General features: G+C 35.9%; 1 protein-coding gene across 2 annotated transcripts; it reads left to right on the forward strand.

The window, feature by feature from the left end:
• Nucleotides 1–7,676: 7,676 nt before the first annotated feature.
• On the forward strand, nucleotides 7,677–16,857 carry LOC139846756 (valine--tRNA ligase, chloroplastic/mitochondrial 2). Of its 2 annotated transcripts, XM_071836266.1 has the most exons (27): nucleotides 7,677–7,832; nucleotides 7,908–7,995; nucleotides 8,251–8,380; nucleotides 8,499–8,582; nucleotides 8,800–8,894; nucleotides 9,042–9,133; nucleotides 9,348–9,401; nucleotides 9,488–9,540; nucleotides 9,632–9,699; nucleotides 9,825–9,900; nucleotides 10,233–10,316; nucleotides 10,404–10,552; nucleotides 10,640–10,757; nucleotides 11,474–11,590; nucleotides 11,690–11,910; nucleotides 12,129–12,218; nucleotides 14,064–14,175; nucleotides 14,351–14,461; nucleotides 14,552–14,689; nucleotides 14,784–14,834; nucleotides 15,131–15,243; nucleotides 15,355–15,502; nucleotides 15,624–15,728; nucleotides 15,811–15,912; nucleotides 15,987–16,059; nucleotides 16,149–16,315; nucleotides 16,550–16,857. In XM_071836266.1, the coding sequence occupies exons 1-27, from the start codon at nucleotides 7,694–7,696 to the stop codon at nucleotides 16,676–16,678; spliced, it is 2,907 nt and encodes a 968-aa protein (XP_071692367.1). In that variant the 5' UTR covers nucleotides 7,677–7,693; the 3' UTR covers nucleotides 16,679–16,857. The 2 variants fall into 2 exon arrangements, with proteins under 2 accessions (XP_071692367.1, XP_071692368.1); XM_071836267.1 differs by lacking the exons at nucleotides 7,677–7,832; nucleotides 7,908–7,995; nucleotides 8,251–8,380 and having other exon boundaries at nucleotides 8,789–8,894.
• Nucleotides 16,858–17,392: the final 535 nt, after the last annotated feature.

Below are 17,392 nucleotides of genomic sequence, written 5' to 3' on the forward strand. Positions count from 1 at the left end.
CTTGCTGTTACAGACTTGCTGTGTTAGACTTCCGCTGCATTACTTAGAGATGTCTCAAGCATGAAACTTTTACTTTGCATTCCCAACTTATGTTATTTTCAAAACAATAGCTTTGTAATGACCTTAGTATCATGTACTCATGTTAATGTTTCCTATTCATCTTTTGTAAAACGTTATCTGTTCATGAATGCAAAACTGGTTTTCAAACAGCATATAGTGTTTGACCTTGTAATGATCCTGTTGTTGATGTACCGTACACGATGATTTTATACGGGGCGTCACAAACTTTATTTGGGGTTGAAAAGATACATACACACCTTGTCACTTCAGACAACGTCCAGTTTCCTTTGACATTCGTGCAAGCAACACGTACATGCTTCGTACACCTCATACACACATCGTACACCATAAATCCATTATGTACCATAAATATTTGGGTCTTACAACTCTCCCCCACTTAAACTCGATCACGTCCTCGTGATCCTCGTCACTTAACCATCCGGACCTACACTCAAAGGTCCTCAACATATGTTCCAATCCGACTTTCTTAGGCAATCCTTCCCAATGAATCGCCTTTAACAACTAAACCGTCACCCGCGATTTAACACAATCACCATCCGAGCACTAAAAACCTGCTCTTTTCCCCATATCGGGAGAAACTCAACCAATCTCGTACCGAGATATCAATTCCTTAGCGTACCTTTACCAAGGACAACGCTAAAAGCGACCAAGTCTCAACCTAAAGTCAACAATCCGAACGTTGAAGATCGAACCACAAAAATCCTTACGGATTACACTTACCACTAAACATCCTTTGTAGCACGCAATACAACCTATACGCCACTAACCTAACATCATAAGCAACGGCTAAGACCAAAAGCGCCCAAAACGACTATGGCAACGCTAATCCTAAGGTGTACAAAATCGACTATTGTCACACCCGTAACAACATGTGAGCGAAACACGGCTATCGCATCACTAATCACACAACATGATCCTCACGACCCCACCATCGGCGTATAAAACCACCGTTAGTTCACACAACGTGGTCCTTATGACCCCACCATTGGCGTGTAAAACAACTAATAGATCACACATCCAACAACATGAAGGCTGGCAGAAAACTACACGCGACCCACTTCCCAAATCTCAACACCGGATGAAGTCAGCGGACCCTTTCAACGGTCATGCTTCACCGATATAACACTACACCCATGATGAAGTCAGCGGACCCCGAAGGTCATGCTTCACCAATTAACGATCTCATGATGAAGTCAGTGGACCCCGAAGGTCATGCTTCATCAATCACCAATACCATGATGAAGTCAGCGGACCTCGAAGGTCATGCTTCATCAATCAACGCCCTTTTGGCCTCGAATGACGAGTAGCGTAACATCGCGCTCTGCTACGCCATAGTGAATCCTAACGGATACCACTAACCATGCACACAATCGAGAAAGAACCACCTATATCGAACATAGGCACAAAACAATAATTCTCTATAAGAGAATCCACCACGCACATCCCTTAACCGAGGGATTCCACCTTGCTCGCCATACCCGTCCATTATCTCTCAACGAGATTTACCACATTACCACCTTGGTGATAATTCAAATCCAAAATCATAGGTACAATTTAACCGAAATTTTACTCTACCACATATCTACCAAATCTTGGTCCCGACACAAATTTCGGATCTACCATAAGCATTGTCCGAAATCTCACACTAAAACCTCCTCGTGCGGGAGTGTAACTCCCCCACTTAGAATTACGTTCCATAACCGCATCTCGTACACCTGTACAATGCTACCAAAGGTAGACTTTACCAATAATTGGGTTCACACGGCCCATCACCATGTCTTGCTCCAACTTTGAGCATACCAAGGATCTTAACCTATCCTTAAACACTTCGAACGAAAAGTGTACCACAAATTACACGACTATACACTCGCAATCATCCAATTGCTTTAGTTTATCGAATTTCACCCGATCACTCATGAACCTAAGGGTTTAACTTCGGTACCCTAAGTACAATGTAACCGTAACACAATCGGAGTCGAACACCACGCTAGTAGGTATAAAAAGGCACCTAATGTCGCGTCACGTAGACTCCTTTACCAACATGCATCGAGATCAACACTCGATTTCAAGAGTTTCAATCCACCCGACGAACCTCATGGTTCATCAACTTCAACACGAAAGCGAACACGCGCTTAACGACCAAACACCAAAACCCATTTCCATGGTTTGGTAGAAACATTTCCCAAATACTAAGGAATGCTTGGTTGCACCAAGTCTTACGTCCTTCGCCCGACAATCAAACTTCACCATAGGGTACTTCCATTAAGAATGTCGCCCATATCAGTAACATGCACAACACCATTGAGACTTTAAGGGTCTCACTCAAACGAGCTTAACGACCTGATACCAACCAAAATGCTTAAGCACCCAAGGATTCGCACCATAGGATCGAGGCACAACACACCACTTATACACTCTACTGAGAGAAAACCGGAACCATAAACGTAAACTGCACGCTTGCTACGAATTATCTCCAACGGAGAATAAAGTTTGGCTAAGACTTACGCACATACCGCATGTTATTACAAACGAACAACATATAATTTCGTACTAAAGGTACCTGATGTAGCGCTGTTAGGCTTCCGTGCTCCACTACCCATCATGTATTCGCGCTCTAACATCCTAACCCGATCGTCATGCGATTCGGAACACTCTGATTTCCGGTGTCCCTCCATCCGGCAAATGAAACACCTGATTGAGCCTAAAGGCACCACTGTACAATCTTGTGCCAAATGACCCCGTTCCCCACACTTAAAGCACGTGAGCTTGTAACCCTTCTTACTCTTCTTCTTCACATTCCCGATGCCTTCAGGCGTACTTCGTGCCCTCTTACCATGAGCACCATGTAACCCTAACCTTGCAAGTACATCTTCATCATCGCTACCTCGAGGTTTGGGAAAACACTTTTCAAACTCTTCCTTTACAACTTTAGTCACTTGGTCTCGGACCATTTCCGTCATTTGTCCTTCGACCAACTCCTTGGTTACTTCTCTAACTTTGCCGGTGAAAACCGAGACATATTGTTCAAACACGGCCTCAATCTTTAACGTTAACCCATCCTTCCCTTCGTGAATAGGCTCACTCGTTCCGCATCCATCTTCCGTTTTCATTCTAAGGGGTGAAAACGATTAGATCACGAACGTATAGACCACACGCACAACACCTTCCCATCTTGCTAAACACTCGTCGTACATCACTTGTTAGACATGATTTGCACCCGTAATAAGGTTTGCAAGTCCTTATTACGCATACACGCCGTATCAACTTGTTAGTACAACGACCGCCTCGCTTGATGATATAAACAAACACAAACAAAATTCTACGCGATATAAACACACGCGAGAATTATTATCACAACACAAAAGTATATTAATAATATCCGCATTACTAATATAAACGTTAGTCCACCTACAAACAAGGCACTAACTATTACCCATTCCGACCCGTAATTCCTACAAGTCCCGCAATAAATTAAGCACACACACAAGTCTAAGTCTAGGCACCTATCTCAAGTCACCTAAATCCCTTAGACCATGCTCTGATACCACTTGTAACAACCCAACCCGATATACAACGATCACGCGAAAATATCAAATAAAAAAAAATTGTTTGTTCAGCTACTGGCGCGGCGCGCCAAACGGGTCTGTCCAAAAAGTCTTGAAACGCGAAAAAGATTGACCACTTCCCGACGTATTTAGACAAAACGCTTTTCACAACATATTCATATATGAAAAACTAACACGTTCCATTAATAAAATAAGTTTTACGAGACCGGGCCCACATCGGCCGTTTTACGACTTTCGTACAAAATACAAGTTTTCAACCACATGATTTTTATCACAAAATAAAGCCGAGCATGGCGATTGGGGATACGCTACCCAATCCTAATCAATCCAAAAGCAAGCCTTCTAAAGCAACTACGCGAGCCACTAGTTCCCACGCTTACCCGAGCCACCTCATCCAAGCAAATCTATAAAAATATAAACAACGAGAGGGTAAGCTAAAGCTTAGTGAGTGAGAATATACTACATACATATATATATGCATAAAATGGACACGCCACACAAATAATCAAATGCCGCATACCGGAGCATCCAAGCATAAAGGCAAGCTAAGCTAAGTATACCGTATAATCACTAAGCAACAAGCTAGTAACAACAACCATAAAGTAAGTCACCAACGACGATGTGAACAACGCCAATAAGCTACACCCGAAGGGTTAGCTACATCACAACAATACATTAATATATATATAACAGAGCGTAAAACCGCCCAAGGTTAACCAATCGTACTTAGGAATGGTACTCGAATTTCCCATCGGTGTTCATAACAACCGTTAGTGTACAACACATATATCACTAACCCTTGGATAACACATATCTGTTTATAAATCGTTAGCGTACAACACATATAACACTAAATTGGACAACACATATCCATTCATAAATCATTAGTGTACAACACATATAACACTAAATTGGACAACACATATCCATTCATAAATCATTAGTGTACAACACATATAACACTAAATTGGACAACATATATCCATTCATAAAACCGTTAGTGTACAACGCATATATCACTAACTTGGACAACACATATCCATACAATAAACCATTAGCATACAACGCATATCTCGCTAACTCGGACAACATACATCCGTTCATAAAGGCCGTTAGTGTACAACGACATATATCACTAACTTGGATAACACATATCCGTTCCTACAAATAAATACATTATATACATACATGTATACTTATTCCACTCACAACCACGTGTGATAACTTACACCCAAAGTGTTTACTTCGCCAAAGGTGGTCAACCAAAATGTACAACCGTGCCAATTGGACCCATACACAAGTCCATCAAATCCACCTACATGTGAAGTGAGCTCTATAGCCGAGAATCACTTCACCCGACCCGCACCCATCCTACACATACATATGCATATAGGATATTAACACTTACCTTGTCGCCTTGAGGAATGCCACCGAATAATACGCAATCGCCGATGGAATGTACCTATTCCATTTATCACATAACAAGTAACACAATTAGGGTGGATATACAAATCAACCCAAATTGACAACTAGTGCAATTTCGACCCAAATGCACTTCCAAGCACAAACCGCGCCCAAACTAACCAATAATCACTAACACAAGTGAGAATGGTCTTAGTATGCCAATCAAACCCAAACATAGGTGTTAAACACCTATCTTGCCCAAAATGACACTTAAACCCTAATTTGACCCATAAGAAGTCAATATCACGCCATTAGCAAGTTTTGACACCAAAACATAATTAACTCGGTTCTATGCTTCAACTTAATCCATTTTAAGTTTATAAACCTTATTAAATCGGCAATTGAGTCCTAATCATCAACAAACCCTAATTTTGACTGTAGTCAAAATTAGTCAACCACAAGAATCCTAATGGTTTCCAAAACATCAATAATCACTAATACTAGTGATTATACACCATTTACAAGTCTTAAACATGGTTAAATCATTAACCAACCCAAAACCCGCCAAATATCAAAATAGAAAGTTTCCATAAACCCTCTTCATCAACTAAGTGGGTTTTACAACTAACAATCTCAAACCCTAACATTGAATCTCAAATCAAACAATGAAATTCGGAGTTTGAACTTACCAATACCGCCAAAATGATGCCGTTGACGAGATGAACAACTTTAATACTTGAGACTTGACCCGAATCAAACTTCTTCTTCTCCAAATGGAGCTTTCTCTCACTTAAAATGGGTTTCTCACTCTAGGGTTTGATGAGAGTGTTTGATGAGTGAAATGTGATCCAAAATGATCAATGGATCAGTTTTGATGACCCCAAACCGACCCCTAGTGAAAGGACCAAAGTACCCCTCATTTAAACCTTTTAAAAAGGCTGAAAATTGCATCAGACGGGATCGGAGCGCCGCTCCAACCTTCAGGTCAGTTTTCAGTAACTTGTTTTGGCCATAACTTTTTGACCGTAGCTCCGTTTTCGATGAATCAAATATCGTTGGAAATGTAATAAGATTTTCTTTCTAATGGTAAGGCTTTGAAGCATCAACACAAACTTTATTTGGGGTTGAAAAGATACGTACACACCTTGTCACTTCAGACAACGTCCAGTTTCCTTCGACGTTCGAGCAAGCAACACGTACATGCTTCGTACACCTCATACATGCATCGTACACCATAAATACATTATGTACCATAAATATTTGGGTCTTACACGATTGAGGTGTTTTCAAGAATTATGAAAAATTTGAACGCAGATTGTAATCGTCAGGATACAAATGAGGTTTAAGATGAAATCAAGTGGCAAACTTGAAGAAATGTTTAGTTTCATATGTTATAATCAATATTTTAATTCATTTTAATTGTCCAATGTTATTAGTCCACAATCGATAGTCCACAGTTAACAGTCCAATAATTCATATATTGTTTAATATATAATATTCGAATTAATTAATATGTATCGTGACCCGTGTACATATCTCAGACTCGATCACAACTCAAAGTATATATATATTATTATAGAATCAACCTCAATCCTGTATAGAGAACTCGATCATTACTGCATATAGAGTGTCTATGGTTATTCCAAATAATATATATATGCGTCGATATGATATGTCAAAACCTTGTATACGTGTCCCGATATTTAAAGTGCGTAAAATAAATACAGAAATTAAATGACGATAAATAAAATGCGTAAAGTAAATAACAGAAATTAAATAACGATAAATAAAATTGCGATAATTAAATTGCGATAAATAAACTGCGATAAATAAAATGTAATCAGTTAGCTAGGAACAGTTAGCTAGGATTTTGTTAGCGTGGATTCTTAACAAAATTTTCTCATAGTTAATTTGTTTGTTTCTAACCTTCGAATTGATTAGGGATGAGAGTACAAAGACCTTCGAATTTTTGGATATACTCTTCAATATCACCTGTTTGGTACACTGACCACTGAGATGAAGATGGTGATGATGAAAAAACTGGTGGATTTGGAATCATTATGGTGGAGATGAAGGGTTTGAAGGGCAATGGAACCAATTGATAAGAACTTGAATATAATTGATACCAGCAGCAGGAGATTAGTAAATAATAAACGATGATGAATGATTAATAAAGAGATGATGAGTTATTAATGGAAGATATAAATTCAGAGGCAATCCACAAAATGAATGCTCACTGAAAACAATCAGAGAAGTAGCAACTCTGCTACTTTCTGCCCAAGCTCTCAAAGAGCCGAATACAAACAACGTACATAAAATTCTCAATGGTTTCCTAATTGACCAACACTACTTATATATAAAAAAATTGATAATGAAACCCTATGTAACTTTCCATTGGGCTCGACATAATTGGGCTCGACATAATACGACTTGGCCTTATCTTGTTCTCTATCATGCTATCTTACCCGCCCCGAAAATCCACCGCCCTCTCGTTGACAAAAGCAAATAAACATCGAGAGTAAAACTTGAACAAACTTTATTTATCAAGGACTAAAATTGTAATAATTTGTACAGCACAATAAACTTTATCTTCATCCATCCTCAACGGTTTTGCAAGGGGTTTTGGTTGTTGCAGCGCGTCAATGGCGTTCACAAATACATACTACCTCTTATGTCCTTCATCTATTTATAAACTTAATCCTGTTTTATTTTCACATCATCGTCGTAAAATCACACTTTCTCTATTTCATTTTCCAATGAAGAAACCTAGGTTTCTTACAGGTACAATGTTACTCTGTGTATGTTGCTTTCACCAATTTTGAATATTAACTTAATTTGTTTAATTGAATATTTCAGCTGCTTCTGCTTCGGAAAATGCAGTATTTACATCTCCCGAGATTGCAAAATCTTTTGATTTTACATCCGAAGAACGAATTTACAACTGGTATTTTTTTTTCTTTCTTTTCATGAATGAAAAAAAATGTTCCACTTATCAGCATTTTGTACTTAAAAGTGTATTAAATGTAGGAACAATATAATGATAATGTTTTTTTCTAGTGGCCTTTTATGATAACCCTTTCCAATCATTTTATTGTTTGAATGTTGCTGTTTGAAATTATTAATTATGAGTATAATATAACTTAGCCGTGCTAGATTATAATGTGTATTGATTATTTGTTATGATTATATTTGGTACTAGGTGGGATTCGCAAGGGTATTTTAAGCCCAACTTTGATAAGGGTGGAGATGAACCTTTTGTTGTTACAATGCCGCCACCAAATGTGACCGGTTCGTTGCATATGGGGCATGCTATGTTTGTGACTCTTGAGGTTGGGTAAAACCACATAGATTCTGTTTTTTTATTTTTTATTTTTATTGCTTTTTGTTTAATTAAATTCAATAAGCCTTATTGTTCTCTATCAACTCATATTTGTAGTTGCATTCCAGGATATTATGATCAGATACAACCGGATGAAGGGCAGACCTACACTCTGGTTACCTGGTACTGATCATGCAGGCATTGCGACTCAGGTTTGTATCCATGTTATGTAATTGCTTAGTATCTTAAAGTTCTAACCTAAAGTACTATAGAAATATAACACTTTTAGAATATGTGATTTTTAGAAATGACGCTTGTTACTTAATTGACTCTGTTCTTACCTTATATATCTTATTTTGCATTGTTGGATTTATGTTATATAGCTACTTTTTTTTTTTTTTGTTTAAATTCAATAAAGATTATTTTCAGTTGGTTGTGGAAAGAATGTTGAATTCTGAAGGAATAAAGAGGGTTGAATTGGGTAGAGAGAAGTTCACAAAGAGAGTTTGGGAGTGGAAGGAGAAGTACGTCTATCTATTTAATTATAGTTTTGTCATATTATTATTATTAACCCACAATTGATACAATACGAAAGGGAAAAAAAAAAAACTCTTAACATAACAATATTCGCTCTTTTTAGTTCTGATGATCTTATTTGGATATATATGAAGGTACGGTGGAACCATTACGAATCAGATAAGGCGGCTTGGTGCTTCATGTGATTGGACCAGAGAACATTTCACACTCGATGAGCAGCTAAGTCGTAAGGCACTTTTCTATTGAATTTTAAGCCTCGACAGTTTCTATACGATGTCTATAAATTCAATGGCAAATAAAAAAAGGTGTTTTTTAATGTTATATAGGTTCTTGTGTCTGCAATTATGTAAAATCTGTTTGCTGTTGAATGTGCTTCTATTTGGATATATCTGGTGTCAATCATCTAACCTTTTGTGAGTTTATTTTCTGAATTATTCCAGGTGCTGTTATTGAGGCTTTTGTTAAACTTCATGAAAAAGGGCTTATCTATCAAGGTTTAACTTTCATGCGCTCCTTTTTCGCGAGCCTGTCTGGTAGATATCATAACTTGTTAACCTAATCGATATTCGACTTGTTATAGGCTCTTATATGGTCAACTGGTCTCCGAATTTACAGACTGCAGTATCTGATTTGGTATCTTGCATTTTTTAATTTATCAGTCATCTAGAATTCTTCCTTGTTTTCAAGCTCCCAATATAGCATGATAGAGTACATTTGTTGATAGGAAGTTGAATATTCTGAAGAACCTGGTTATCTATATCATATCAAATATCGTGTCGCTGGAGGTTCTAGGTAATCAACGATTCAACCCATATTTTTGTTTCAAGTTCATTATTTTTTGTCAGGGGATAATTGCATAGTTGTATGTAGTGTTTTTATTAATCCGTAATCATGTTCATCTTGTTTCCACATTGTAGGGATGATTTTCTTACAATAGCAACCACAAGGCCAGAAACTTTATTTGGTGATACAGCTGTTGCAGTCAATCCTGAGGTAGTTCTCAGTTTCTGGAGAGCTCCGAGCCGAGTAATCAAACTCGGACAAACTCGGTTAAAACTCGGTCAAACTCGGTCAAAACTTGGTCAAGATTTGGTCAAACTCGGCCAACCTTGGGATTACTTGTAAAATCGGTCAAAACTCGGGATTACCCGGAAATCAGTCAAAATGGTCAAAGTCAAACTTGGTCAACATCCGAGCAGTCCCTGAGATGCCGAGTACATACTAAAAGGTCCGACCGAGTACTCGCGGAGTAGCAAGATTTGCAACCTTGTTATCCTTTTCGTGTATTGCTTCGCTTAATTATGGGATTATCTTCCATTTATTAGGATGAAAGATATGCTAAATATATTGGGAAGTCAGCCATTGTTCCAATGACATTCGGTCGTCATGTCCCAATTATTGCTGACAAGGTACTGCCTACTTTTCATATAATATACGTGCGATGTTACTCTAAGAGAATAAAGAGTTTACCAGTAGGATGTTTTTTTAATGGGCAGTATGTAGATAAAGATTTTGGAACTGGTGTGTTAAAGATAAGTCCTGGGCATGATCACAATGATTACCTTCTTGCTAGAAAACTTGGTCTTCCTATTCTTAACGTCATGAACAAAGATGGGACTCTGAATGATGTTGCTGGCTTGTATAGGTGTGTGCGTGAGTTATAATATAAAAAATTTCAAATTAGTTCAAGTTTGATGAATACTCATGAAGGATATTATACATATTGAATCAGTGGCCTTGATCGTTTTGAGGCACGAAAGAAATTGTGGGCTGAACTTGAAGAGACAGGATTAACTGTCAAGAAAGAACCACACACGTCACGAGTTCCTCGATCACAACGTGGTGGAGAAGTGAGTTATTTTTACTTTTATATGTGCGTTGGTTATGTTGAATACTTAGAGTAATCAGCTTTTATTAAAACAGGCTTGGAAATAATCTAGTGTTTAGTTGTGCTTTTGCCTTCTTAACTCGTTTTATTCAGATATTCAAATGCTTGAGTGTTTGGAAATTGGAATATCCTGATTATTCAAGAAGTTAAAAAAAATATTCTAATCCTAAAAGGATAATATGAAAGTCTCAAATTTAAAAAAAGGGTAAATAATATATATTAATCCTTACGTCATCATTTATGTTACAAGTATGAGACTGAATATCTAACCCTGAATAATTAGATAAGCAGAACGTGTTTAATGATACATTCAAATCTTATTACTACGACTTGAAGCAGTGTTGCACAAATTGGAGTTACTAGGCGAGTTCTCCTTTTTTTTTGCAACTCTGGTGTACTTGGCGCGAGTACTCGGTCAAAACTAGGAATTACTCTCATAATCGGTCAAAACTTGGAATTACTCTAAAAAACGGTGAAAACACGGTCAAAATCAGTCAAAGTCAAACTTGGTCAACATCTGCGTAATCCCTAAAAAATCCTGACTGATCACTCCCGGAGTAGCGTTTTTTGCAACCTTGACCTGAAGTCACAACAGTTAGATAATAATTTAAGATGCAAATATAAAGGCTCACTTATTGTTCATCTATACGTTTTTTTGCTAATGATTTATGGAATCAGATCATAGAGCCTTTGGTGAGCAAACAGTGGTTTGTGACGATGGAGCCTTTGGCTGAGAAGGCTCTTGAGGCAGTTAGAAATGGAGATTTGACAATTATGCCTGAAAGATTTGATAAGGTACGTACGTATGATAATATCTTTCATGAGTTTCAACATTAATTATTTTGGTTTTTTAATTTAAGCTTATTTTATTTAATGTTTCTTTTGGTACCTCAGATCTATAATCACTGGCTATCGAATATAAAGGATTGGTGTATAAGCAGGCAGTTGTGGTGGGGACATAGGATTCCTGTGTGGTATATTGTAGGCAAAGACTGTGAAGAAGATTACGTAGTTGCTAGAAATAGTGATGAAGCTCTTAAAAAAGCTCAACAAAAATATGGAAAAAATGTGGAGATATATCAAGATCCAGATGTGCTTGACACCTGGTTTTCAAGGTCTGTTTTTCTTTTCCTTTATTTTTGAAAGGCGTTTTCAAGTTTACATCACATATACATTTATGGGAACTTAAAGTTACTGTTGTTTGTTTTGTGGGTAAATACTTCTGAATATTTAGTTGAGAAACATTAATGGAGAAAATTTTAATTTCTGTGTCCATCATTATTCTAGCCATTATGCGATGTTTATAAGTATAGTTTTATTGGCATTTTTGTAGCTCTTTATGGCCCTTCAGCACTTTGGGATGGCCTGATGTGTCTGCAGAGGATTTTAAACGGTTCTATCCAACATCAGTACTTGAAACAGGGTACGCATTTCTTTTTATCCCATTTTTTTAGTTTCAATCCAAACTAAGTTTTCTGCCTTTTCTAGTAATTATACAACTATAGAACATTATTAGTACTGATTTAGGTTAGCAGCAATTCTCTATTTTGTTACGTATATTATTGTTTAAAATATTTTAGAATAAGAATAATAATAAACAATGTTAATTGACATTTAAACGTGTGAAACAAACTAACAGACAGAAAATCTTTTCGATATCATGTTACTGAACCCAATGTGAGCTTTGGCATAGTTAGTTCTGAAGATATAGTTAAACTCAATCGGTTACTTGTTTATAGTCTAATAAATTAGTTTTAGTTTGTGCATATTATTTATACCTAGTGTGTTCTAATTTTAGAAAAGAGTGGTATATATATATATATATATATATATATATATATATATATATATATATATATATAGGGGCAGGATCAATGGGGAAGTAACCAATCGGGGGGAAGCAATATTTTTTTTTTTTCCATTTTTTTTTGGAATTTTTTTTTCTTCTGGCATCAAGATCACACGAAAATATGAACATTTAGAAAAGACACTTCGTGATAATGTTATTATTTAGGCGGGAAAACGATTGACAAAAATAACATTCAAGATAATATTGTTCGTGAAGAATGTGAACGTTTTTTTTCTTCATGTTTTGTGAAGTAAAATTTAGCCCGATTTAGAGTTTAGGGTTTAGATTTTTAGGGTTTAGATTTAGGGGAAGTAACCAATCGGGGGGAAGCAAATTTTTTTTAATTTTTTTTTTCTCCGTTTTTTTTGGAATTTTTTTTCAGGCATCAAGATCACACGAAAATATGAACATTTAAAAAAGACACTTCGTGATAATGTTATTATTTAGGCGGGAAAACAATTGACAAAAATAACATTCAAGATAATATTGTTCGTGAAGAATGTGAACGTTTTTTTTTCTTCATGTTTTGTGAAGTAAAATTTAGCCCGATTTAGAGTTTAGGGTTTAGATTTTTAGGGTTTAGATTTAGGGGAAGTAACCAATCGGGGGGAAGCAAATTTTTTTATTTTTATTTTTTTTCGTTTTTTTGGAATTTTTTTTCAGGCATCAAAATCACACGAAAATATGAACGTTTAGAAGAGACACTTCGTGATGAATGTTATTATTTAGACGGGAAAACGATCGACAAAAATAATATTCAAGATAATATTGTTCGTGAAGAATATGAACGATTTTTTTTTTCATGTTTTGTGAAGTAAAATTTAGCCCGATTTAGAGTTTAGGGTTTAGGGTTTAGGGCTTAGGGTTTAGGGTTTGGTGTTTTGGGTTTATTCCATAAACCCAAAACACCAAACCCTAAGCCCTAAACCCTAAACCCTAAACTCTAAACCGTTCGTGTTAAAAACTCAATCTAAATCCTAAATCTAAACCCTAAATCTAAACCCTAAACCCTAAATTTCTAAACCCTAATATCTAAACCCTAATATCTAAACCCCAATAGCTAAAACCTCAACATACGCTCGAAAAACACGATAATTGTTATATATTACTTCTTCGAGCGTTTTTTCGCCAAAATAAAAACATTTATCACAAAGTGTCTCTACTAAATGTTCATATTTTCATCCCATCTATAACGTTCGTGAACAAAGTTTTTTCAAAAAATGAAAAAAAAAAAAGTTTTTGCTTCCCCCCGCTTCCCCCCGATTGGTTACTTCCCTCTTGATCCTACCACTATATATATATATATATATATATATATATATATATATATATATATATATATATATATATATATATATATATATATATATATATATATATATATATATATATATATACTTTTCTTTTATTGTTGAACAGGCATGACATCTTGTTCTTCTGGGTGGCACGTATGGTGATGATGGGCATTGAATTCACCGGGACTGTCCCGTTTACACATGTGTATCTGCATGGACTTATTCGTGACTCTCAAGTGAGTATCATCCACTCACAATTTGTTTTCGATTTAGATTATAACTCTATACAAACTTGTGAATCCCAAACTTGAAATTCAGTGGTTGATTTACCTAATTACTATAAATTATACTGTACAATCTTATAGTATTCGTATTAAAGCATTTTAACTTATATTAAATAAAATATTTCAGGGACGAAAAATGTCTAAATCGTTGGGAAATGTCATTGACCCCCTAGATACTATCAAGGAATTTGGCACTGATGCTTTGCGTTTCACACTGGCGTTAGGAACTGTGGGTCAGGTCTGTAATTTGGTTTACCTTCTTTTTCTAAAATATATTATGTTATTTGAGTTGCTATAAAAACAGCTCGTTTATGTAACTTGAATCCAGGATTTAAACCTATCAACCGAGAGATTAACGTCTAATAAGGCTTTTACCAACAAATTATGGAATGCTGGCAAGTTTGTTCTTCAAAATTTACCTGATCGAAGTGACACATCAGCTTGTGAAAGTTTACTAGACCATAAGGTTTGTTCATGTTTTATATCAAAGGTTTTGTCACCACAATTTGAATTTCACCATTATTTTTAATGTGTATTGATACGGTTGATCACTTTGTTAGTTTGACAAGGAAGAGCATCTGCTTCGGCTGCCTTTGCCAGAGTATTGGGTGGTAAGAATATTTTTTATAACAATATTTAACGAAACCATATTAACATTACAAGAATCATACCTGCGCAATTCAGATGTGTGTACCTTATATAAGTAGCTTATCTTGTTTAATGAGATGAATTGCTAACAATATATTTAAGGCAAATCTAACGTAACATTTTTAGGAAGTTAAATATAAATGACAGTCTATTGGATCACTAAGGTTGGGATGCGAATGGATCATTAAGGTTATAATAGATTAGACTAGTACTGTTATGTTTTCTTTGTAGGTGAATATATTCTATGTGTTTTACACAGGTTTCAAAATTGCACATACTTATTGATGCGGTCACAACAAGTTATGACAAGTTTTTCTTCAATGATATTGCTCGCGAAACGTACGACTTCTTTTGGGGTGATTTTGCTGATTGGTACGTCTTATTTCTCTTAATTATCGTCTTAAGAAATTCCATTTATTGTATTCTGGATTTACATATTAATTTGAGATTCTGGATATTGTTTTTATACTTATTTTATAATAGGTATATTGAAGCAAGTAAAGCCCATCTGTACCAGAAAAAAGATCAAGAACTTGCATCAACATCTCAAGCAGTTCTTTTATATGTATTTGAGAATATATTAAAAATTCTCCATCCTTTTATGCCTTTTGTTACAGAAGAATTATGGCAGGTAAAACCTGTTTCGTACTTTTTATTAAATTACTGTGACCCTCATATCTTTATATTTATTACTACTTATTATTATTATTTTCCTGTAAAAGAATATTATTTTATTATTTTACTGTCTGCAGGCATTGCCTAACAGGAAAGAAGCTTTAATAGTGTCTCCATGGCCTCTTATTTCACTTCCTAGGAATCTCACTGCAGTAAAAAGATTTGAAAACTTGCAAGCTTTGGTGCGTTTATCATTCTTGTATTTACGTTCCTGCAACTTTATAAATTCAGAATTATTTCTCATTTAGTTAATTCATAATTCAGACACGAGCAATTAGGAATGTAAGGGCAGAGTATTCCGTTGAGCCTGCAAAGCGAATATCCGCATGTATCGTTGCTAATTCTGATGTCATTCAGTATATTTCAGTAAGTATCTTTAACAGTTATATTTATTTATTATTTATTATCGATATTGATGGTTTTTATTTTGTTGGTGGCAGAAAGAAAAGGATGTACTGGCTCTTCTGTCCAGACTCGATTTACAAAATGTGAATTTTACGGATTTACCCCCAGGTCAAAATTCTCAATTTTCTTTACAATCTTTTCTTTGTGTGCGTTTGTGTTTTAGAAATTGATTTGTTTATATATTGCTTTATTATTAGGTGATGTAAGTCAATGTGTTCATGTTGTGGCTGGAGAAGGGCTAGAGGCATATCTTCCACTTGCAGATATGGTTGATATATCTGCTGAAGTTGAACGCCTATCCAAACGCCTTTCAAAGATGCAAACTGAATATGACGTACTTCTAAAACGCTTGTGTTCTCCTAATGTACGTATTTTACGTAATTCATTATTCTTTACTGACTACAGTACCTACGACTAGGGGTTTTTTTTTTGCCATTCAGATGTTCTACACGTAACAAACAATAATTTATTACGTGTATGACCATATTTCCATGATAAAAAGGGCAAATTTGCTGATTTGGGGATTAATTTATGATTCTTTAACCTTGTACCAACATTGTAGCTTAGTTTATTCTCACAACCACTATATCGTGTACAGTTTGTTGAGAAAGCTCCAGAGGATGTTGTTCACGGGGTTCGTGAAAAGGCAGGAGAAATGGAAGAAAAATTAAATCTTATAAAGACCCGATTGTCTTTCCTTGAATCAACAATTTTGGCATCTAAGTAACTTAATTCTTTTTGTTTCTTTGTTCATAAAGTACCTTGATAACTTCCATTGTTCAACCCACATGTTCGTTGTGCCCTTCCTTTTTGGAAAAAAATGTGAATGTGAATGTTGATGTGAATGGAAGGCCAAAAATTGTGTTTATAAACTTGGACTAGTTCTATACGAAATTTAGATATGGAATGACTTAATAATGACAATAGCGTCACACATTTTTACTCCATTTGATCCGAGATGTAGAAAAGTAACCAAAAGGAAGAAAGTACTTTTCAGCTGTTTAGTTATTTTTTAATAAGTTTCCAGTCCCCAAAAAAACCCTAGGCGATTCTGCGGCGATTTTTTTTCCCTCCATCTCCGACATCTCAATAGCGGGATCAAAAGCTAGCGAGATCGTTCTTCTCTTATCATGATTACTTGCGAGGATTTCACTAACAGATCAAAGATTGCTACGACGCTGTATGTGACCAATTTTCCCCATTCGTTTGGGATTAATGATCTACACAATCTATGTATGGATTATGGTAAGGTTCTGGATGTTTATATTGCTCGTAAATTATCGAAACAAGGATGTAGGTTCGCGTTTGTACGCTTTCTAAAAGTTGATTCTGTCAAAGAATTGGAGCGTAAGTTATATGAGATCTGGGTTGGGAATTTTCATGTTTACGCTAAGCTAGCTAGGTTTGGCAGAGATGATATTTTGAAATGAAAAAACTCTGC

The sequence above is a fragment of the Rutidosis leptorrhynchoides genome, chromosome 5 (genome assembly GCF_046630445.1).
Source record: "Rutidosis leptorrhynchoides isolate AG116_Rl617_1_P2 chromosome 5, CSIRO_AGI_Rlap_v1, whole genome shotgun sequence".
Lineage (NCBI taxonomy): Eukaryota > Viridiplantae > Streptophyta > Magnoliopsida > Asterales > Asteraceae > Rutidosis > Rutidosis leptorrhynchoides.